The 24,509-nt window shown below is 45.8% G+C and overlaps 1 protein-coding gene across 1 annotated transcript in view; it reads right to left on the bottom strand.

Moving 5' to 3' along the window:
* Vps13c (vacuolar protein sorting 13 homolog C) overlaps nt 1-24,509 on the bottom strand; it is a 162,396-nt gene that overhangs the window by 79,336 nt on the left and 58,551 nt on the right. Inside the window, exons 22-35 of the mRNA XM_051156733.1 lie at nt 24,363-24,499; nt 23,368-23,491; nt 21,830-21,947; nt 18,871-19,000; nt 18,001-18,079; nt 17,195-17,334; nt 13,118-13,271; nt 10,741-10,820; nt 8,912-8,971; nt 7,155-7,314; nt 4,684-4,800; nt 3,023-3,126; nt 2,683-2,850; nt 1,941-2,245 (exon numbers count right to left, since the gene is read on the bottom strand). Of these exons, the coding sequence (XP_051012690.1) occupies nt 1,941-2,245; nt 2,683-2,850; nt 3,023-3,126; nt 4,684-4,800; nt 7,155-7,314; nt 8,912-8,971; nt 10,741-10,820; nt 13,118-13,271; nt 17,195-17,334; nt 18,001-18,079; nt 18,871-19,000; nt 21,830-21,947; nt 23,368-23,491; nt 24,363-24,499 (1,876 nt within the window). The remainder of the gene's footprint in view (nt 1-1,940; nt 2,246-2,682; nt 2,851-3,022; nt 3,127-4,683; nt 4,801-7,154; nt 7,315-8,911; nt 8,972-10,740; nt 10,821-13,117; nt 13,272-17,194; nt 17,335-18,000; nt 18,080-18,870; nt 19,001-21,829; nt 21,948-23,367; nt 23,492-24,362; nt 24,500-24,509) is intronic.

Here is a 24,509-nt window from a genome sequence, read left to right as displayed (position 1 = left end):
AAATTGCTCTGTAGAACAGGCTAGCCTCGAACTCAGAGATCTGCTTGCTTCTGCCTCCTGAGTGCTGGATTTAAAGGCATGCCCCCCATACCTGGCTAAAAAAAAAAATTTTTTTCTTAAAACTGTAGAAAAGAGAAGAACTGAGCTAAAGGTTGTTTTGTCTTGTTTGCCCTTTAATTCGCAATGCTGTACATATACAAGAAATAGTGAAATTCATCTTTCTAAGAATAATATAGTTTGTGTTGCATTACAATCCTTCAGTCAACAATGGACCACATCTACATGAGTGTTTAAAACAAAGGTCCTATTGCTTGGGGACTATGCACATGTCACAAAATCACACTGTAATGCATTTACTCCTGTGCATGTGGAGAAATTTGTGTAGACACACCAACCAGATTACCCATCAAACACATAGCATGTAAACAATTCTACCCATTGTTACACACACACACACACACACACACACACACACACACACAAATATATATAATAACACGTATAACACTCAGGCAATTATGTACAGTGCATAATGTTTCACAAGATGGTAAATTACACCATCAGTAGTTTTCTCGTTCACTAAACTTTCTACAATTTTAGAATCTATTCTTTCTTTTTATAAGAAAAATTCACCATTAAAAAAACAAAAACAACAACAACAACAAAAAACCGGCATCTTATACTCTGACCAGACTCATCGTGTCACATTTATCATGTGACTTGGTTGCACTGACACATATGGCAGGACAGATGGACTAAAATCACACTGTGATGCTCTCACAATGATACAGCCAATCACCAACAGTGCCTTCCTCAGAGTGCAAGTTTGTAGTTAAGCAGAGGACAGCACTCTATTTGTTGACAACGAGGGACCAGCAGCAAAGTGAAATCAGAGAGCAGGGCCATTGCTAAGGGATTCAGAACATTCTCACAAGGGTTACCTTCCTGACTTGGCCTGTAGCAGGCTTTTAAAATTATGTATAATTAAATCACCTTTGATGAGATGAAAATCAGTTTTAAATCATCTCATGTCTTTGCATGCCACACGGCATGAGTGCTGAGGGCACAGTATTACTCACAATATTATTCCTTCTACCAAAATGTGTAAGCTCACTGGAGCCATGAGTAACAACCATTCCTAAGGAGAGCCAGACTGTGCTCTTCACAACCACTGAGCTCCACGCAGAAAGGATGGACAGCCATTAGCAGTGAAGATCTGCTGTCTCAGGCGCCTCCTCAACAGTCATGTGTGATCATGTGTGATCCCGGAGGTCAGCGTAGCTGAAGGGGAGAGGGGAAGGCTACACTAGACACCACTGTGCTAACTGACACTGCCTCAATCCTGACTCCCATCGCACGGTATGCCGATGTCAATCTCTAGAAACTATAGTTATATCGTGAGTGATTTAAGAATAAATGGCCTTGCTGTTGAGAGACACAGGCTAAGACATTTAGGGGCAAAGGATCAAGATATGCATTCTATTCTTCTATTCTCTTGCTTACTCACCTTTTTTTTTTTTTTTAAGAGAGTGTGTCACTGTGTAATCCTAGCTGGTACTCTCTGTGTAGACCAGACTGGCCTCAAATTCACAGACATCTGCCTACTCTTGCCTCCTGAGTGCTGGGATTAAAGGTGTGCATCACTACACGGGGCTAAGATGTCTATTCTCAAATGATTAGCAACCACTGTTTTGGACAGTAATATATAAATATTAAAGAAAATGTAAACAAGTTGATAGCACTAAATGGAGGATACACACACACACACACACACACACACACACACACACACACACACACAGACACACACACACTCTCTCCAGCTAATCAGGGAATAGAGCTCTTTGTATCAGAAGACAGTTCTTCGTAAAAGAAGCACGGTATGAAAATACCATGAGAAACTAGCATATCTTCCTAGCACAGCCACCGAGTGCGCGTACCTTGCGAGCTTCAGTTCTGTGAGCTGTACCTCCATCTTGTCAATCACAGGAGGATTTACCGCGTCCTCACCAGACACCACACTGAACTGATTGTGAACTCTGATCAGTCCGAGATCAACCACGACAGCATTGGTAGAAACGGAGGACTGTGGGATGACAATGACCGGCGCTTTCAAATCAACACTGATGGAGACGCGGAAACTCCTCCGGGCGAGGTCTTTCACACTCGTGGCAGCCTTTTCCGCAGCCTGGGCAGTGGCGGCACTCACCGCCTCTTTGGCCACCTGGAAATTGTTCAGGAAGCTCTGCAGACAATACGTAAAAGGGGAAGTCAGAAGCAGGGACGAGCCTACCTTCTGCCAACACATGTGCACCTACCTCCTCCAAGGGAATGCCTGCTTGGAGTGGAGCCTATTTTCCTACTGAAAGGAGGGCATCAAGGCAGGCCACCCCAGTCTCGAGCTGCCCCGTCCCTGAGCAGGGTGCGCACCATGAACATATTTTCAGAACTTTGGCACTGAAATACCTGGCTTCTGTTCATCTAGAAAATTAATTTCAATCAGACCCAAAAATCTGTCAGTGACTTAGATTTCAAGTGTTAATAAAGAGGGCTTTCGGCTGCTACTTTCATACGTACACACCAGGTATGATTAAAACAGCCACCACCTGAAAGCCAAAGTTGACAACAAACATGATCACAGCAGTTTCTGCTTCTAGAGGAACACAGAGAGAGTGACTTTACCCTCAGTGACATGAGGAATTTATGAAGGTAGACAATCCGAACACAGCCGACGTGCAAAGCCACCACCCCATCCACGGTGGACATGTCCGCGTAGGAATCCCCTGCTGTAGCGTCTGGGTACAAATCCAGGTTAAAGCGGAAAACTTCATTTCCAACTATGGACACGGCCTGAAAAACCAGAAATGTGAATTACTCTGGCCAGAAGGGCAATTGCGAAATAAAGCCCTGTTGGAAAAGGCCTGCAAGTATAATCTTTATAGAAATACATTTACTTTTTAAAATAGGATATTTTAAAGCAGAATCTCTATGCAATACTCAGCATCTGCTGAGCGTTACATACTTTCTTATGAACTGTCTTGGGATCAACATCTGTGACAATAATGTTTTCCAGCCTGGCAAAAAGTGACTGCTTTTTTGACTGAAGAGAAAGGGATGAATCGAGGCCTGAAAAAGAATGAATTATTATATTTTTATATATTTAAATTTCTGTAGATATAGCATATGTATTTTCATTATATTGTATGATTTGGGAAAGTACACAATTTCACAACTCGCTATTAGTAAACTTCATGTTAAATATTTTTAACACCAAGCTTATATACTGGTTAAAAGTCAATTACATGAGCCTGTACACGTGGGGGAATGGCGGTAGCTACAGTCATCTCTCCCTGTACACGTGTGTGAGATTCTCAAAGAATAAAAGAAGCAGAAAAACCCTAAATGTACCAATCATTTTTCCCACTACACTGAAAAGACTCCTCCTGTCCTCTCAGGTGTATAATAACAATGGTTAAAAATCAAAACACAATTTTAAAAAAGATAATTACATACATTTTTAGTTCCCAGGGGATGTGGGGAAGTCTAGTGCAAGGATATCAATTCAGCATAAGAAAGCACAGAATAAATTTTTATGACATAGATATTAAGCATTATTTACACAGATACTGTGCCGGTTAGTTTTATCTCAATGTGACACAAGCTAGAGCCACTTGGCGGGGGGGGGGGGGGGGGGGGTTCTCAGCTGAGAAAATGTGTCCATAAGGCTGGCCTATAGGTAAGTCTATAATGCTCTGACTTAATTACACCAGCCATGGTGTGTGGTGCCACCCTGGGACAGTGGTGCTGAGCTGTGAGAAAGCAGGCTGAGCAAGCCATGAGGCCCAAGCTAATGAGCCATGAGCTCCTGCAGCTTCAGCTCCTGCCCTGCTTTCCTTCCGGGATGGACTGTGACATGGAACTGTGTGCTGAAAGCAACCCTCTCCTCCCCAGGCTCCTTTGATCTTGCTGCTCACCTCAGCAGTAGCCTGAGACAGAGGCTACAAAAGTTTTGTGAACAAAGTGTAGATATTTCCAATGTGGAAAAGACAGAAGGAAACAACTACAGTAGAGAGAACTTGGCCACCATCTAAACCGAGGAGGCAAGTGTCCAGCTCAGCCACACCCTGCCAACTGTGTGCCACTCAGCCACACCCTGCCAACTGTGTGCCGCTCAGCCACACCCTGCCAACTGTGTGCCGCTCAGCCACACTCTGCCAACTGTGTGCCGCTCAGCCACACTCTGCCAACTGTGTGCCGCTCAGCCACACTCTGCCAACTGTGTGCAGCTCAGCCACACCCTGCCAACTGTGTGCCGCTCAGCCACACCCTGCCAACCGTGTGCAGCTCAGCCACACCCTGCCAACTGTGTGCCGCTCAGCCACACCCTGCCAACTGTGTGCAGCTCAGCCACACCCTGCCAACTGTGTGCAGCTCAGCCACACCCTGCCAACTGTGTGCCACTCAGCCACACCCTGCCAACTGTGTGCCGCTCAGCCACACCCTGCCAACTGTGTGCAGCTCAGCCACACCCTGCCAACTGTGTGCCGCTCAGCCACACCCTGCCAACTGTGTGCAGCTCAGCCACACCCATCTATGTAAACATCCTCTAACCCTGCGAAAAGGAGAAGGGAGCAGAGGGAAGAGGAGGAAATGCTCATTGTTAAACAGCATTAAGTACTTTACCTTGTATCTTGATTTCAGCAATATTGCTCTTCTCATCACAGACAGTGACACAGAAAGCATTCAATTTGGCAAATAGCCTAAAGCCAATCACGTCACTATCTCTAGAGGACACCATCACTAAAAATAAAATAAGAGATTCTAGTAAGCTGAACTCTACAGGAGTTTCTTCACACATTTTACAAAATATATAATATATGAATATAAAATATTTATAAAATATAAAATTCCTATCATACAAAACGCATAAGTACAAAAGCAAAAAGTCTAAAGTAAATAGAACATGAAATTCAAAAAAGTAAAGTAATATGTCTGAAGCCACACCGTTGAGTAACATAATCAGAAAGTAAGCTTAGTTATTTTAGATCTAAATTCCAGATTCCCAGCCAATAATACACAGGCATCGCAGTGCTGGAGAAATGGTTCAGAGAGCACATGGGGGCTCACAACCATCTGTCACTCCAGTTCCAGAAGATCCAGTGTCTTCTGCTAGACTTCATGGGCACTACCCACATGCAGTGCAGAGACTTACATGCAGACAGGATACGCAACACATAAAACTAAAGATTTTATAAAGACGCAATCAGCCCCTGCCTTCACGTCTCTGCATCTCTTTCCTCAAAGACTGTCTGGAGGGCGCTTCCAGAGCCACTGGGACGGGGAAAACATCAGTACACACACAGGTGTTCTTCTAGCGACCTCCAAAGGTAGTCCCCCAGGCAAGAGGGGAAAAAGTTTCTTAAAACAACAGTATTGCTTATATTTGCTGATTGTGTGAGTGTGTGTGTCAGTATGTGTGTGTGAGAGTGTGTCTGAGTGTGTTTGTTGTATGTATCAGTATGTGTGCGTGAGAGTATGTGTGTGTGAGTGTGTGTTTGTGAGAGAGACTATGCGTGTGAGTATGAGTATGTGTGGTGTGTGCGTGGTGTGTGCGTGGTGTGTGCGTGGTGTGTGCGTGGTGTGTGCGTGGTGTGTGTGTGCGTGGTGTGTGTGTGCGTGGTGTGTGTGCGTGGTGTGTGCGCGTGGTGTGTGCGTGGGTGTGCGTGAGTGTGTGTGCATGGTGTGTGCGTGGTGTGTGCGTGGTGTGTGCATGGTGTGTGCATGGTGTGTGTGTGTGTGGTGTGTGTGCGTGGTGTGTGCGTGGTGTGTGCGTGGTGTGTGTGTGAGTGTATGTGAGTGTCTGAGTATGAGTGTGTGCGTGTATGTGTGCATGTGTGTGTGTGCATGTGTGCGTGCGTGCGTGTATGTGTGTGTGTGCGTGCGTGCGTGTGTGTGTGTGTGTGGTGTGTGTGTGTGGTGTGTGTGCGTGGTGTGTGCGTGGTGTGTGCGTGGTGTGTGTGTGAGTGTATGTGAGTGTCTGAGTATGAGTGTGTGCGTGTATGTGTGCATGTGTGTGTGTGCATGTGTGCGTGCGTGCGTGTATGTGTGTGTGTGTGTGCGCGTGCGTGCGTGTGTGTGTGTGTGTGTGTGTGTGGTGTGTGCGTGGTGTGTGCGTGGTGTGTGCGTGGTGTGTGCGTGGTGTGTGCGTGGTGTGTGCGTGGTGTGTGTGTGCGTGGTGTGTGTGTGCGTGGTGTGTGTGCGTGGTGTGTGCGTGGGTGTGCGTGAGTGTGTGTGCGTGGTGTGTGCGTGGTGTGTGCATGGTGTGTGTGTGTGTGGTGTGTGTGCGTGGTGTGTGCGTGGTGTGTGCGTGGTGTGTGTGTGAGTGTATGTGAGTGTCTGAGTATGAGTGTGTGCGTGTATGTGTGCATGTGTGTGTGTGCATGTGTGTGTGCATGTGTGTGTGCGTGCGTGTATGTGTGTGTGTGTGTGTGTGTGTGTGTGTGTGTGTGTGTGTGTGTGTGTGTGTGTGTGTGTTTTGAGACAAGGACACTCTATGTGGCCCACCCAAACTGGTCTGGAAATCAGGATCCTCCTGGCACAGCCTCCCAAGTGCTGAAGCTGCAAGTATGTGTCACCGCCACCATCCGACTGAGGCAAAGCACAGGAGCAGAGGCAACCGTATTCCAGCGGCCGAACTGGCCGAGCCTAACATTCCTCACTTAGCATTAAACTTTAAAGCTTGCAAATAAGAAACACAATAATATGTCTTCTCCACAGCATGGTTTGTACCTGGGGAAGCGTGCTCAAGATTGGGTTGCTGACTGCGCAGATCTGCCTGTTTACTGTGTTTCTTTTGAAAGAGAACAGAATACAAAGGCCGTGACTTTCCGTATGGGTCAATCTATGAACGGGCTTGTGATTTAATGGCATTACAGGGAGGTGACGCACTGGTGTCACTTTGTCTGCCTCCTACCCACCACAACTGCTACCACATGCTTCACCATTGTGTTCTGCCTGACAACACACAGGCTCCAAAGCAACAGAACCAAGTGTCCGTGGACTGACACCTCTGAAACTGTAAGCAAAATAAATCTTTGCTCCTCCAAACCGTTCTTCTCGGGTGTTTGTCAGGGAGAAACCTGCTGCTCTCATACCTTTCTGCACGGGAGAGCTCTTCTGCTTCTCGGTGACAGTCTGCACCTCCTTGGCCACCCCCGTGTTCTGACCATCTGACGGGATGACGGTTGTTAGGTAGTTAAGAGAAGACAGAAGAGCCTGTGTTTGTAGCAGCAGACTCAGAGAAGAAAAGGCCACCTGCAAGTGTTCCACAAAGAAAATTAGTTCTTCCCCGGTTGTCATCCGTGGTCTCAGCAAAGGCTGCCTCCATAACAGGACACAGAGAGATTAAAAAGTCCATGACTCCCTGATGTGGGGATATAAGGACAGCAAATGACTCCTACGAACTCAAGGACACAGGAGAGCATCACAGTAACTGACAACTCCATTCCCAAGCAAAACGGTCATGGAGCCAGTAACTGTTTCCCCTGGCCACACACACAGTCAACACAAGTCCCGCTTTCCAGATCCTCCCGGGCTGTTAAGATAATAGGAAGTGCCAAGCTGTGGTACGAAACTCCTGAGTCATCGTGTGCTGCCACTTCTAAAGTCATTCCAAAGGCGGCACCCATGACATGTAAGCTTAAGGGGCAGAACTGTGGACCCAGTCTCAAATATAAGGCGATCTTCTGAAACACGGCAGCGGCCTTAGCACTTAAAATCAGACAGCACGTCTGACTCACAGCGGAGAGCATTATGTTTAAGGAATGCCTCTCAAGAGCCAACACTGTAGATCTGTGGTTTTAGGAAAGCAAACTGAAACAAAATATTACTTATAAAAACAAAAAGGCTAAGTAACAAAAAAGCTCGCACCCCCTTCTCTCTCATATTCTCTCTCTCTCTCTCTCTCTCTCTCTCTCTCTCTCTCTCTCTCTCTCTCTCTCTTTTGCGCGTGCACGCATGCACACACACACACACACACACACACACACACACACACACACTTATGTATTTATTTGACATGGTGGTAGAGGGGCATGCAGCCCACTGTGTGCTTGTGGAAACCAGAGGGCAAATGTTGAGTAAGTTCCCATCCAGGTGGTGAGGCTTGGCAGGAGCTTTACCCATGAGTCATCCCACTGAGGAGGGGTGGCGGGGTGGGGGTGGGGGTGCTGCCTTTCGTTTTAATGTAACTCATAACTCCTCCTCCTTTACGTTTTGCTCAGCCATAGCCGCTGCAGACGCACTCAGGCTTTACGGCCTGCCGCTCCAGCACTGCTAGATGGTATAGACTCCGCTTGTTTAGAATCCTGTTAGTTCTTTATAATCAAATGCTCTGTCGCGGCAACTCTTTAACTGGGAATGACACTGAGGCATTAAAGCAGATACAGCGAGTGTCGCTTTCGGAGCTGCATCACAGGCAGAGGCCACAGTAACACCCGGGGGCTAACCTGAGCTGCATCACAGGCAGAGGCCACAGTAACACCCGGGGGCTAACCTCAGCTGCATCACAGGCAGAGGCCACAGTAACACCCGGGGGGCTAACCTCAGCTGCATCACAGGCAGAGGCCACAGTAACACCCGGGGGCTAACCTGAGCTGCATCACAGGCAGAGGCCACAGTAACACCCGGGGGCTAACCTGAGCTGCATCACAGGCAGAGGCCACAGTAACACCCGGGGGCTAACCTGAGCTGCATCACAGGCAGAGGCCACAGTAACACCTGGGGGCTAACCTGTAATTTCAGTTGGTTCTTAATCACATCTCAAATCACCTAGTATTCTTCAAAGAGCCTTAGAGATTTCCAGAGCACATTATTTTCAAATGAGATAGACTGTCTTAATAAAACTTCTTACCTTAACAGTTTGTTCAGTTTTTTCAAAAGTAGTTTGAAAACTAGGCCCATTCTTATCAACCTGAAAACAAAATAAAAAAGAAATTAAGAGCAAAGTAAACAAATTTTTATAATCTCTCTCTCTCTCTCTCTCTCTCTCTCTCTCTGTGTGTGTGTGTGTGTGTGTGTGTGTAGATATGGAGGGAGAGGTGGAGGTCTGAGGGGAGGGAAGAGGTGGAGGGGAGGGAGAACAATGTTGTGGTGGTTTGTGTGAGAATGGCCCCCGAAGGCTCTAATATTTGAATACTTGGTTCCCACTTGGTGGAACTATTTGGGAGCAGGCTTGGAGGTCTCAAATCCCACACCAGCCTCAGTTAGCCCTTTGCCTCCTCTTTGCAGATAAGGATGTGCGTTCCCAGCTCCTACTCTTGCACCATGCCTGCCTTCCTACTGCCCCTCTCTCAGCCATGATGGTCATGGACTCACGAGGCCCATATGCTTTCTTTATAAGTTGCCTGAGTTGTGGTGTCTTATCACAGCAGTAACTAAGCAACCATTTATCATCTTGTCATAATGTAAAACTGCACCACTCTATTTTTCATTACAGTGCAAAGTGACCTTATTAAGCACAGGGGAAGAGGCATTCCCTCAGGGAAACTCAGGATCAGAAAGATAAGGTCTGAGGTGAGCAAGCGTAAGGGCGTCGCCCTCGCCCATTAGCTGCACCACACATCAGCCGACGCTTACACTGTTCTACAAAGCTTACTTCAGTCTCCAGTGAGGGACACATCAGTTCTCAGCCGACGCTTACACTGTTCTACAAAGCTTACTGCAGTCTCCAGTGAGGGAAACATCAGTTCTTTACAAACAGGGTCTCTAGAGAAAGCTGTTGTAGGCGGGTCTTTGTTCTAAGTCAAACAATTTATCTGTCATCATAACCTGTCACTGGACTCAGTTCTGCCCTTTGGGAACAAAGAGGAAGCAGGAGCCCTGCCGTCGCCTCCCTCCCCTGAGCAGCCATCTGCCCTAACTACTTTCCCAGCCTCTCACATCCATGCTGCTCTGAGCTTTCCCTTAGAAAACGACTCACTGCATTTTCAATGCCCTGGGATTGCTTGTTAATGTTGCTGCTGTTGTTGTTTGTTTTGTTTTTTTGAGACAGGGTTTCTCTGTGTAGCCCCGGCTGTCCTGGACTCCTTTGTAGGCCAGGCTGGCCTCGAACTCACAGAGCTCCCCTGCCTCTGCCTCCCGAGTGCTGGGATTAAAGACGTGCGCCACCCCCACCCGGCTGTTTGTTTGAACGTTGTTCACTTCCACATCTCTCTCTTCTTACAGCCACTTGAAGAAAAGGGAGAAACAACTTCTACTCCAATCCAAGGGTCTAACACCATAAGCATTCGCTAACCCATGCAGACAGAACAGGAAGTCAGGGCACCAGCAAGAGGGAAGGTGAACAGCATCAGTTCCTTGCATCCCGTTCAGCAGACTCCATTTTTCAGTGCACGCCCAGCCCTACCAGCCCTCCTCTCAATGCAATCTAGTTGTTCCATTTCCTTTTTTAATGTAGAGGACTCAACTAAATGTCACCACTTTACAAGGAGTGCGGTGGTGTGAACATGCCCCAGAGACAGAGGCGCGCCTGCTTCGCGCTGGGCTCTGCCACTGGGGCTAGCGGCCCGGCAGCTCTGTAACGTCCCTGTTCTCAACGGAATGAGCAGTCTGAGAGCAAGCGAGCCTCTGTGACCTGTTCCCTGTACACACCCTGAGCCACTCCAGGGACACACAGCCATCCTCTTTCCAGGGGCACAGCGTGGGGTCCAGACAACGACGTTATCTCCCTGCAGCCCTTACCTTAATGTACTCCACTTTTAAGAGATCTAAGCCGGGTTTGTCTGAAGAGCTAATCAAATGAAGTGGCTTCTTTTTGGATCCTAAGAAAGAAGTTTGCAAATAAGATGCTGTTAGGAAACTTTAGAATGCGCCGCGTGTCTTTGTCTGGTGGTGCTTTAAAGGAGTGTTGTGTGCAGTTTCATGGTTGTGAAGTAACAAGAAGCAGGGCAGCAGGAACCCTGAGCTTCAACATCAGGCTCATTACACACCCCCTTTCACTGCTGTCACACGTTGCTCAAAAACAGTAAAAAACCTCTTAGGATGTTATCCCTAAGGATTCCTGTGTATTTATAGCTAGAATATTATCCCTAAGGATTCCCGTGTATTTATTGTTAGGATGTTATCCCTAAGGATTCCCGTGTATTTATAGGGCAGCAGAAAGTACTACAGGTAATAATAATACGGAAATGTGAATTCTAATTCATCTCTGACCTTAACCCAAAACTATCTAACTTTCTCAACTACAAAATAGGGAGACTAGACTGAGACACTCTCCAATATAATGTTGCATTCTGAAACTGTGTAAGAATGTTTTATTTATATTTGCTAAACTCAGGTAATTTAAATAATATATCTGCTTAGACCTAGGGGGTAAGGGGGTACAGAAAGCCTTATTATTACTATTTTTTAAACAGAGGATTAATGTCACAAGTTGTTTTTAGTAACACTGTGGTGATTTACAGCTGTAATCCCAGCCCTTGGGAGACAGAGGAAAGAGGATCCTTGTAGTACAAGACCAGCCTGCGACAAGTGAGTCTGTGGCTGGCACAGGCTAGAGAGTGGGGCTCGGTCTCAAAACCTAAACAAACAAACCTTGTTAGCTCAAAATTATGGCGTGTGTGTGTATGTGTGTGTGTATGTGTGTGTGTGTGTGTGTGTATGTGTGTGTGTGTGTATGTATGTGTATATGTGTGTGTGTGTGTGTGTATGTATGTGTGTGTGTGTATGTGTGTGTGTGTGTGTGTGTGTGTGTACATACAGAGGGACTGGCTTCCAAATGTGTGTGTGGAGAGCTGGTACCCACACTTTACTCTTCATAGACTGTAAATCCTGCTTCCACGACAACTAGAAAGTTAGCCTGGCCTCTTGTCTTTCCATTTTATAGTTTTTTTAAAAAAGACTCATGTATTTTACCTTTGTGTATGTGTGTTTTATTTGTATGTACATGTGTGCCTGGTGCCCTAGGAACGCAGAAGGGTCAGATCTGCTGGACCTGGGGTTACAGACAGTTGTGAGCCTCTGTGTGGATGACGGGAATTGAGCCCAGGTCTTCTGCGAGAGCAGTAAGTGTCTCAACTGCTGAGTTCTCTCTCCTGTCTCCTCTCCAGTCTTAACTGACATAAAGAAGAAACAGCCAAAGTACGGTTCATGTTCAGTGCTCATCTCTGCAGCATCAACTCTGTCATAACGCATGGCCCGAGAAAATTAGCAACACAGGAAACATCAGCTCCTAAACTAGAGTTTGCTTTAGTTTCAGCTATTTTCTAAAAATCCTAAAATGCTTGACGATTTGACTAAAGTATCGGGCAAGCTGTTGGGGAGTTTTGATCCTGCAGACTAATTCACTCACCCATGCCTCAAACACCTGCACTCACAAGCTGCTCCGTGACAGAGCCCATGGCAATTTACAGGGGAGTGGGCTTCACACCTTCCCTCTTCCTTCCATCACAGGGCTTCTGCGCTGTGCAACCACCCGACCACAGCGCTGCTCAAGCTGGGGGCCGCACCCCCTTCACAGGTGTCACCCAGGACCATCAGAAGACACGGAAATTTACATTACAACTCATAACGGTAGACACAGGATGACGTTATGGTTGAGGGGTGTATTGAAGGCTGCAGCGCTCGAAGGCTAAGAACCACTGCTCTAACAGAGAAAGTGTCAGCATCCAGCCCAGGCTTGAGTTCTAAGATTCACGGAGAGCGAGACCCAGGGTGGGAACAGGCTGCTTTGGGTTCTTTGGCTTTCTTTGTCAGCGAAGTGTGCATGATACCACCTAACGTCAGTGGACTTTGCCAGACTCTGAGGTGATGGACCACAGTGGGGGAGGCTGCCAGACCCCAGTGCCAGGCTGCCAGTGTCTCAATCAGGGTTTTGTCACTTACAGTTTAATCCTGGGTAAATAATCGATCTGCATATTACTTGCGAACTGAAGGCTGAACACAAAGGCCTCGTGGCCACTGTTCTAGAATGGAGCTAGTATTCCTAGTGTTTGGAACAGTGTGGTTATTGTGCCCACTATAATGAGAAGCAAATGTTTCACTGTAAATGAAACTATTCCAGACACACAAGGGTGCGACTTCCACTGCTGCCTGTCATTTCTAGTTCCGTGGCCGTTACCTTTAACTTCATGGTAATCCAAGCTGACTTTCCTCAAATAGGACACTGCAGTCAGGTCAAACGTCCTCATGGTTGCTTCTGTCCCTAACTGAGTGACATTAAATACTAGAATTGTCTCTTCTTCTTTCTGTTGTTTAGTGAGTTCCAAAATCACCTAAAAGGATCCACAGGGCAGGAGAAAGTTGTTGGTAAGTCAAAGTCATTCTTAGAACGACAGAAACAAAATCCATCCTCACAGGGCACTGCAAGAGTGAGGGCTATGACCACGCCCCCATGCCAAACCCCAAGGCTGGGCTATCCCCCATAGGGCACTGCAAGAAGTCAAGGCTATGATCACGCCCCCACACCAAACCCCAAGGCTGGGCTATCCCCCAGCTCTGCTATCAGGACTGGAAGCTCACGCAAATAAAGCTATGGTTGTTTGCATTTGTTTTATTGGATGAACTCCTCTGATGGTAGCAGTTCCAGCAAAGCAAAAAGTGAGAGTGCTATTGCCACAGCATTTACTTTTGGAAATGGCAGTGTGGCCGTTTTTAAAAGACAGATCAGAAAGGATGGTGGCTGGGGCAGCACTGGCCATGCAGCAGAAGAGCTGCCAGCTGGAAGCACCTGAAGACAGGAGTCACGTGCTCTCCTGACAGTGAAGGTCAAAGTGGGGGGAAAAGAGAGAGAGAGAGAATTCAAACGTCAAGAGGAGGAAAGAGACTAAGAAAGTTACGATCCATCAACTCTGACATGATGATTTAGGAAAGGCTGTCAATCGAGAATATCAAAGTCAACCAGGAACATCCCTTTATTTTGTACTTTAATATCAAAGTAATAAAAATTATTATAGAAAATTTAGAAATAGGAAAGCAGAAGTGAAGGTGAAAAGCTGCAATTCCACCAGCCTGGAGGAGAGCACTGTCATTTAGCCAAGCAAATATATGCATGTGGCTAAAAGGAACCATACACTGTGTCCTGAAGTGCTCTGAACATCTCGCCGGGTTTTCTTCTCTAAAGCCAGGACTGAGGCGAGGGCCCCACAAGCTCTAAGCAGCATGCCCCCACCCCAGCCCCAGCTCTGGCTCCAGTCAATGCTACTCCCATGCTTTGGGTGGGGTGTTTTCTTTTGTTTTGTTTGCTGTTTTGAAATAGGGTCTTGTTAAGTTGACCAAGATGCCCTGTGTCTCCAGCAGAGCCTAAAGTTATAATCCTCCTGCCTCAGCTTTCTTGATAATTGGAAACACAGGCCTATACCCCATGCTTCGTTTTCTACATGACATGTTTTTTAATATGCAAGGTTTCTCTGTATGTAGTGCTGAGTGTTCTGAAAACGCATTTTATAGACCAGGCTGGCCTCAAACTCACAGAGATCCACCTGCCTCTACCTCCCTAGCACTGGCATTAAAGGCATGCGCCACCATCCCTGGCTTCCTATATGACTTTTAAAGTCAGAAAAGTTTAGACATTTAGATGGCTAAACTTTTCCACAGTATGCACACATGATAATGGCCAACACTAGCACAAGGGGCGGCTACACTGGCCATGGTAGCGCACGCCTACAATCTCAGCACTGAGGAGGGTAAGGTAGGAGGATTATCACACATTCAGGGAAAGCCAAGGCTACTCAGTGCGACAGTGGGCCCAAGGGCAGCCAAGAATACACGCCCAAACTCTATCTTTAAAAAAATTAAAGGCACTGGGGTGGGGGAGGTAATATATACATATACACACACAAACAGAATTTTTTTGCAGACATGCAAATCCTAATTAAGAGATTTTCCAGAATTACACACAATGATCTCCCCTAAAGCAACTTTTAAAATAATTTTCATGGTTTTGAAAGTGTGTATGTGTTTGTGCACACTCACGTTCACCAGCTGCTAGAAAAGAAACTGAAGACACAGTTTTAACGCCCTGGAAGCTGAGGTCAGCCGCCAGCACCGAGGACACTGGACAGGGACGTGCTCATGGAGAGAAAATGGACAGGGTTGTGTTCAAGGAGAGAAAATGGACAGGGACGTGTTCAAGGAGAGAAAATGGACAGGGACGTGTTGCTCATGGAGAGAAAATGGACAGGGACGTGTTCAAGGAGAGAAAATGGACAGGGACGTGCTCATGGAGAGAAAATGGACAGGGACGTGTTCAAGGAGAGAAGATGGACAGGGACGTGCTCATGGAGAGAAGATGGACAGGGACGTGCTCATGGAGAGAAGATGGACAGGGACGTGCTCATGGAGAGAAGATGGACAGGGACGTGTTCAAGGAGAGAAGATGGACAGGGACGTGCTCATGGAGAGAAGATGAACAGGGACGTGTTCAAGGAGAGAAGATGGACAGGGACGTGCTCATGGAGAGAAGATGGACAGGGACGTGCTCATGGAGAGAAAATGGACAGGGAAGTGCTCATGGAGAGAAGATGGACAGGGACGTGTTCAAGGAGAGAAGATGGACAGGGACGTGTTGCTCATGGAGAGAAGATGGACAGGGACGTGTTCAAGGAGAGAAAATGGACAGGGAAGTGCTCATGGAGAGAAGATGGACAGGGACGTGTTCAAGGAGAGAAGATGGACAGGGACGTGCTCATGGAGAGAAGATGGACAGGGACGTGCTCATGGAGAGAAGATGGACAGGGACGTGCTCATGGAGAGAAAATGGACAGGGACGTGCTCATGGAGAGAAGATGGACAGGGACGTGCTCATGGAGAGAAGATGGACAGGGACGTGCTCATGGAGAGAAGATGGACAGGGACGTGCTCATGGAGAGAAAATGGACAGGGACGTGCTCATGGAGAGAAGATGGACAGGGACGTGCTCATGGAGAGAAGATGGACAGGGACGTGTTCAAGGAGAGAAGATGGACAGGGACGTGCTCATGGAGAGAAGATGAACAGGGACGTGTTCAAGGAGAGAAGATGGACAGGGACGTGCTCATGGAGAGAAGATGGACAGGGACGTGCTCATGGAGAAGATGGACAGGGACGTGCTCATGGAGAGAAGATGGACAGGGACGTGCTCATGGAGAGAAAATGGACAGGGACGTGCTCATGGAGAGAAGATGGACAGGGACGTGCTCATGGAGAGAAGATGGACAGGGACGTGCTCATGGAGAGAAGATGGACAGGGACGTGCTCATGGAGAGAAAATGGACAGGGACGTGCTCATGGAGAGAAGATGGACAGGGACGTGCTCATGGAGAGAAGATGGACAGGGTCGTGTTGCTCATGGAGAGAAGATGGACAGGGACGTGCTCATGGAGAGAAGATGGACAGGGACGTGTTCAAGGAGAGAAGATGGACAGGGACGTGCTCATGGAGAGAAGATGAACAGGGACGTGTTCAAGGAGAGAAGATGGACAGGGACGTGCTCATGGAGAGAAGATGGACAGGACGTGCTCATGGAGAGAAGATGGACAGGGACGTGCTCATGGAGAGAAGATGGACAGGGACGTGCTCATGGAGAGAAGATGGACAGGGACGTGTTCATGGAGAGAAGATGGACAGGGACGTGCTCATGGAGAGAAGATGGACAGGGACGTGCTCATGGAGAGAAGATGGACAGGGACGTGCTCATGGAGAGAAGATGGACAGGGACGTGCTCATGGAGAGAAGATGGACAGGGACGTGCTCATGGAGAGAAGATGGACAGGGACGTGCTCATGGAGAGAAGATGGACAGGGACGTGTTCATGGAGAGAAGATGGACAGGGACGTGCTCATGGAGAGAAGATGGACAGGGACGTGCTCATGGAGAGAAGATGGACAGGGACGTGCTCATGGAGAGAAGATGGACAGGGACGTGTTGCTCAAGGAGAGAAGATGGACAGGGTCGTGTTGCTCATGGAGAGAAGATGGACAGGGACGTGCTCATGGAGAGAAAATGGACAGGGACATGTTCAAGGAGAGAAGATGGACAGGGACGTGCTCATGGAGAGAAGATGGACAGGGACGTGCTCATGGAGAGAAGATGGACAGGGACGTGCTCATGGAGAGAAGATGGACAGGGTCGTGTTGCTCATGGAGAGAAGATGGACAGGGACGTGCTCATGGAGAGAAAATGGACAGGGTCGTGTTGCTCAAGGAGAGAAAACACACACCTCTTTGATCTCAAACTTGAGCAGAAGAGTAACCAGCTCCTCGTTTGGAGCGTCGGAGGCTTTTTTCAGTTCTGAGGATCTCACTGTTCTAGCAGTCTGCGAGTCTCCTTCCTCGGCATCAAAGTACTCGTCGTCAGACTCTGAAGGGAAGAGGCTCTCATTAATCCAGATAGCGGCCACTGAGAACCCACAGGGACCCTGAGCCTAGAGCCAACCCAGTGCAGCTCATCCATGCACACAACCTTCAGATTCAGACAAAATATTTCCAGTGTCTTTTTCAAGTGCCAAAGGGATTCAAACTGTCATGTACTACAACTTAAACCAAACCTGTTTTTTTTTTCTTTTAGTACATTCATTCTATGTCTAGTAAAATGTTTATTGGGCATCATATATCATGTATCAGGGCATGACCGCCACAGTGTACACCAGAGTGGCCAGGCCTGAACCTTGCTAGATACGACCTTGTCTCTACCAAGTTTATACCCTATATTCTAAACTGAAATTGTAAGGCATCACTTAGCCATGGCTTGAGGAAAGTATCAACAGAGAAATATGGTAACTTAATTAAATCTTTGGAAACCACTGTCAACTCCCATTACCCCTTCCTCAGAAAAACAAAGAACTGTTCATTTATCCAATAATGAGATATGAGCGTTAAGAAGGGTAAAATGACCCGAAGCCAGTGTTGGCTGCAACACAGCTAGAATGGTGCTTTCAGGATCCCTGACTTTGTGCAGACGCCCTCACTACATAACAGTGTGTAGATTTAGCTTCCCAGAAAAAAAACAGTACGTTTCATTCTTCACCTGATTCCACTCCATCTAGCAACAGTGAAGTCCCAAGGAGACCTTTCGTCCCTCCTGAAAGAACAGGGATCGAGGCTACCTAGCAAAGGATGCAAAACAGCTTTTAATACATGCTGATCAGAAAGATAAAACAATGCAGATGACGTCTCTCTACACATTGTTAAGCAATACCGAGAGGAAGATGGAAAGACACATATACACAAAATTCACAGCCAAACTTCAAAGGGAAAATACAATCAAACAGCGGTCAGCTGAAAGTTAGGAAATATAATTACTGCCCACATTCATAAAGCTATACTTATGTACACATCAAGGCGGTGAGTCTATGTGTCCTCATGTATCATTTAGCTGCTGTGGGTAACAATATGAAGGTGCATGTTCACCACAGGGCCCTTGAAAACGGCATCGTTATCAGCTAAGTTTTTCCTCTTTTCTAAGTAACTGGAAATGCAACATTTATTTTAAGCTATAAACATCATTCAATTAAGACTCACCAAAAAAGGACAAGTTCAACCTGCTATTATATTTGCAAATTTATTCTAAATCTTTATGTTTCTAGTTCTACAAAGGGTATATTTTACAAATGTGAACAGCATTTTCTTTTCATTTCTACTGTTTTCTGGTCTCATTTGTTTGTTTAGAGACAGGGTCTCACTATGTAGCCCTACCTGGCCTGCAACTTGCTGTGTAGACCAGGCTGGTGTAGACATCAGAGCTCTGCACGCCTCTGTGCCACCATACTAGGCCCCATCTGTGCATGTTTGGTCCATTTGGTTAGAAAGCTCGTTGTCCTTAGACAATCACTACTGCTCAGAAAGTGTGGTTCTTTCTAGAACTCGGCTGGGCTTTCTACCACCATCAGCTACTCACCTGTCTCTCTGGAGACCCAGTGGATGACTTCTGTGGCAAGGGTATACTGTTAATCAAACCCAGCGCATCTTTGATCTTCTGGTCGGAAATCCTCACATGCATCAAAGGCAGGCCCCCTGACACTTTAAATCTAAAGATAAAGTTTGACTGTCAAGTTTCAGGGAGAGCAAGGGAATGGGCAGGTGACTACAGGGTGAGGTCAGGGGTCAGCTGGCCATGTTTCAATCTCACTACACTTAGACAGCACTCAGAGAATGGAAAGTTCTCTCTGAGCCAATTTTCCAGATCATTTAAATGTCTCTTTCTTAAGCAAACCAACAGTTGGTCGCAGCCCCCTTGGGGGTGGGAGTTCTAAGGACCCTTTCATGGGTTTGCATATCACATACCCTGCATATCAGATATTTACATTACAGTTCATAACTATAGCAAAATTACAGTTATGAAGAAGCAGCGAAAATAGTTGTATGATGGGGAGACACAGCATTAGGAAGGCTTAGAACCACTGCAGGAACCTTTTTAGGTGAAATTGTTTTAAAACAAGGTGTAGCCCCAGCTGGCCTGGAACTTGCTATATAGATCAGGCTGGCCTCCACTCACAGACTGTCTGCCTCTAGGCTGCTGTGATTAGGGGAGTGCCCCACCACACACAGCCTAAAGTTCACTGATACATTATGAAATCCCTTTGAACATAACTCTCTACTTCTAAAAACCAAAATCACATATATACTTTATTTCCTGCCATTAAAGATTTCTTTCTACTGACATCAGAGTGTCTGCTCCACCGCTCTCTGTTGCCTTGTCTCTCCCTATTCTGTTTATAAGCAGTGCAGGGCAGCACCTGATGACAAGTGCACCTATTTCCTGTCTTTTGGACTGAGATGCAAGCTCCCTGAGGTCACTTGCTCAGCCACTGAGTGTCTAGTCTGCTTCCACCATTCACGTGCTCCTGGCAGCTGGCGTAGCTGCCTCCTGTCTGCCTCATCCCTGTCTGAACCACAGGCTGCTCACAAGCTTGTTCAGCTTACCCTGGCTGCCTGGCTACAACTGTGGACCGCTCAAGCTGGTTTAAGATGGTTGCTGACACTCAGTATAAGAGTATTTATAATTCTTAGTACTAATTGTCTCTATCAGGAAAAAGAAAGGAGTCTAGTTAATGACCTTCTAAGAAACTAGGATAAAACGCAGATGAAACTCAGAGTATGCTGAAAAATTATAATAAACCCAGAGTGGGAAACATGAAGATTAAAGAATACAAACAGTAGAGAAATAGCTGAATCCAAAAGCTGGCGGCTCTTTCAGATCAACTAACTGGTAAACATCTAGTTGGATGATCAGGAAAACAAGAAACAACGGCACCAACAGCTTGTATCCAGAACAAGAAAGCAAACATCTGCAGGCAGTCATTAACATACAAGGCAAGCAGATGTTTGCTTTCCACAAACCAACAGCCAAGTTGGCCAAATCCAAACACGCAATGCTTACTTAGAACACCCCAAACATAGGAAAAGATCACTCACAAAAATGTCCAGAATGTTTAAATCCTCTTGAAAAGAAAATTGTAGGCCTAGAACATAGTAAGCCTGTGAAGGATCTACAACATGCAAGTAACCCTATCATGACTCTTAAAAATTTTTTTTAATGTATTTATTTATTATGTATATAACATCCTGCCTAAATATGAGCCTGCCCACCAGAAGAGGGCACCAGATCTCATTATAGATGGTTGTGAGCCACCATGTGGTTGCTAGGAGTTGAACTCAGGACTTTCGGAAGATCCACCAGCGCTCTTAACCGCTGAGCTATCTCTCCAGCCCCCATACCATGACTCTTAATCCTACTGAAAGAAGCCAAATAAGAAAGTTAAAACTCTACGATTTTATCCATGGGGAATTCTAGAAAATTCTACCAAATCTTCAGCATCAAGAAACAGACCAATACTTTCCAAGGAAAGAAGCAGGAAGAGGAAAAAGGAAGGCAGGGCTGAAGGAAGCTTCGGCAGATGGTGGGCACCTCATCTCAGCTCACCTCAGCTGCAGTGATGGCCTCATGGCGGCACATGTGTGTCACAACCTCCCAAAGTGCGCCACACGCCAAATAACACACTAAAAGAACGTCAATTACACTTTAATAAAGCTGGTTTTAGAAAGACAACGTAACTATTTCATGAGAATATAGTAAACTCAAAATCTAGTTTCTATTTTTTATTCCTCTAAGACATTTCTCAAGATTTTATGTCATTTCATGACCAAAAACAAAGCTAACTTTCTTTGAAATTTTTATTATATTGATATTGAGTCTTGACTTTCACACATTCAGAATCTCAGATAGCCAATTTTTTTATACAATATAAAAATCTAAATATGAATTCTGAAATAAGAGAGACAGCATGAGTCTTGGTCGGGGTTACCGTTGCTGTGATGAAACACTATGACAATAGCAATCTGGGGAGGAAAAGGTTTGCTTGGCTCACACTTCCATATCACAGCTCATCACTGAAGTCAGGACAGGAGCTCACGCAGGGCAGGGACCTGGAGGCAGGAGCTGATGCAGAGGCTGCTCACTGGCTTGTTCCCATGGTTACTCAGCCTGCCTTCTTACAGAACCCAGGACCACCAGCCCAGGTGTAGGCCCACCTACAATGGGCTGGGCCCTCCCACATCAATCACTGATTAAGAAGAAAGCATGTATGCTACCTACAGCCCAATGTTATGGAGTCATTCTCTCCATTGAGGTTGCTTCCTCTGAGATGACTATAGCTTGCATCAAGTTACATAAAACTCGTGAGCACAACAGACTGTACAAATAAGTATTTTCTTTAAAATGTATTTGTGCTGTAAGACAGGATAAAGGCTGTTTTCTCCTCTCCCACATACACCCACCTCTGCCTCCTTAAACTTCGGTGGCTGATACAGATGAAGCCTCCTTGCTGATTTCTGGTACAATAGACGCCCATACATACCTGGCCATTCTAACATCCTTCTCCACCATTGCCTTGGCCAGCTCAACATGAATATCCATTGGCTGCAATATATGCATAGTCGACGGATGTTGGAATCTACGCTTTTTCCAGTTTTCCTCTTTAAAAATAAAAATGTAAATATTAATTAAATTTCAAAAATCATCTGATATTCTGTTCAAACCCACTTTACAGTGCTAGAAAATACTTAACAAACTCAGTGAACAATTTTTACTTCCTTCATCAGACACGTTAAATACTCTGTATTTTAATACAGATTGATAGAAGAGGGGAAAATGTCAAAAAGACTTCATGTGTAATAACCACTATAGTTCCAAAAAGAAGATTCCAAAGACATATTTTCCATGTGGCTAGCCCAATCCCATGTAGACTTTTATCCATAACAGGGATCGAAGAGCTCACTATTCAAATAATTATTTGTAAGGCCATGCAAAAGAAAAGGCACGATTACGGTCTCTGCAAGCGCTCTCCTCTAAGAAGCTCCGAGGCTCTGTACAGCTAGTAGCAGACAGCCATCTTAATATTAGTAGGTCTCACTGGGCAGAGCAGAGCATGGCTCTGTGTGCAGAGCTTGGCCTAGGTGACCTTCCACAATATGACACGCTCAGAGAGAGTTAATCAACACTTACTCTTTGTGTTAACTAAAGAAATATAGTGGACCAAAAAGCTATACTTAAGCAACAAAAAAACACCAAAGCTGTGTGAACATGTTATTTTTAAGTTTACAGAGTGAATCCACAGGATGAACATCTGTAGTGCAAACACAGTACAGCAGAGAAGAGATCTGAGATTTCAGATGTGAGCATGTGAGCTCATACATAGTGAGACATCGTGGGGATGGATCTAACTCTTAAACACAAAATCCACCCATGTTACATAGACCTCCTGTCGGCAACTCATGGGCCATTTGGCACCTGCGGGGCATGTGTGCTTTGTGTGCCGCCCATCACCAGAGATCACAAACAGAATCATTCAATTACGGCACCCTATCGGCATTTAAAATGTTGCAGATTTTGGAACATTTCATATTTAGGATTTCTGGATCAAAGAAGTTTACTGAAGTATCTTTTAGATAGAGTATTCTTTAAATATATGTTTATCAGATATCAATAAATGTAGTTATAACAAGGCAAAAATAAAGACTGGACTAAAGCAGTAAAAGAGAACTTGGAAGCATCCAAAAGCATTAGAACAAAAGAGCTTGAGCCAACTATAGCTTCCGCTGTGTTCTGGCGTCTCACAGACATGCTACAGACAGAGGCCACACACATGCTGAGATTCAAATGGTGCTGGGTACCCCAGGATCAATAGTCCAACATTGACCTCTGTTATAACTGGAATTCTGCCCTGGGTCCCTTCTACCAGGCTTTTGAAAGTGATCAGCGGGGCGACTATACGCGGCGGTGTCCGGGACTGCTGCCCGTGGGCGTCAGACCCACACGCACACCACCAAGGCTAACGACGCATGCACATACAGCTCCAAAGCTACCGGAGCTGAGCTGAGCTGAGCAGTGGCTGACCTGCTTTTGCAAAGAGCAACTGCACACTCTTTATTTCCACATCAAACTTGTCATATGCCTTATCTATTATTTCTTCCAGGGATGAATTCGTTGTCCTCTGTGCACCTTGGTCTTTACTGTTGAGCTAAAATGAAGTAAAGAAAAAAAAACTGATTTTTTTTTTTTTTTTACATAACAGAAAAGTATGCATACATAACAACAAACTTTAGTCACGTTTCAAATCCTCTAACTACAGATAATGAGCTCACGGCGATCTGTACGAAGTTCCTGAGGAGTACAGCGCCTCGCCACACATGTCTATTTTGCTTGAGTAATAAATGCTGAGCACACCTGCAGCCACAGAGCCAAGCGCACAGCTGTCTGCTTCCGACGGCCTGTCCAGAGGGAAAGTACCCTCCTCTGCCTGCCTCCTGAGAGGTCCTGCCAACTCCGGCTCAGCTCCCCCACTGCCCACCTTGAATTCTTCACCTTCTCAACACTACCTGAAAGAGGACACTGGGACTCAGCTCCAGCCTCTTCTTCCTTCTCAGCATCCCAGATGGAATCAAGGCTCAGTTCAGTTTAACTCTTACCTTCTGCCAGATGCTGAGACTCAGCAAGATGCAAAATCCAATCTAGTTACTTAGAGCAATCCAACATACACTTACATACTTACAATATGTATATACTTATATATGATATATAAATTATATATGTGTGTGTGTGTATATATATAATTTCCTGTCACAATATATAAACCAAAAATGACACTTTAAAATTAAACCCTATAAAGCATAAAAACTAAGGGAAACCAAAAAAAATCATCCATCCAGTCTCCGGCAAACTAGTACCATTACAGGAATTTTTAGAGACATTTCTCTCTCTGGGCAGCCATATAATACATATGATGTAAGTCTAGGGTTGATTTAGGTGAACTGAAGGAAAACAGGCGGCTATCAGATTCATAGTTACCAAGCTTGTTAAAGATAGAAAGAAAAAAGCACACATCTACCTACCTGAAAAGTACCAAAATCTAAAATGAGAAGATTTGACTTTTCATGGTGGAAACCTGTCTGCGGAATTATCAGATAAGAAGGCTTTAGATTTATCCTTAAATCGAGGACTTTCCGGGTCTCAATAATATGCGTAAGCCCTAAAAAAAA

The sequence above is a fragment of the Acomys russatus genome, chromosome 14 (genome assembly GCF_903995435.1).
Source record: "Acomys russatus chromosome 14, mAcoRus1.1, whole genome shotgun sequence".
NCBI classification, from domain to species: Eukaryota; Metazoa; Chordata; class Mammalia; order Rodentia; family Muridae; genus Acomys; species Acomys russatus.
The sequence above is the reverse complement of the archived record's forward strand: the minus strand, read 5'-3'. Positions and strand labels throughout refer to the sequence as shown.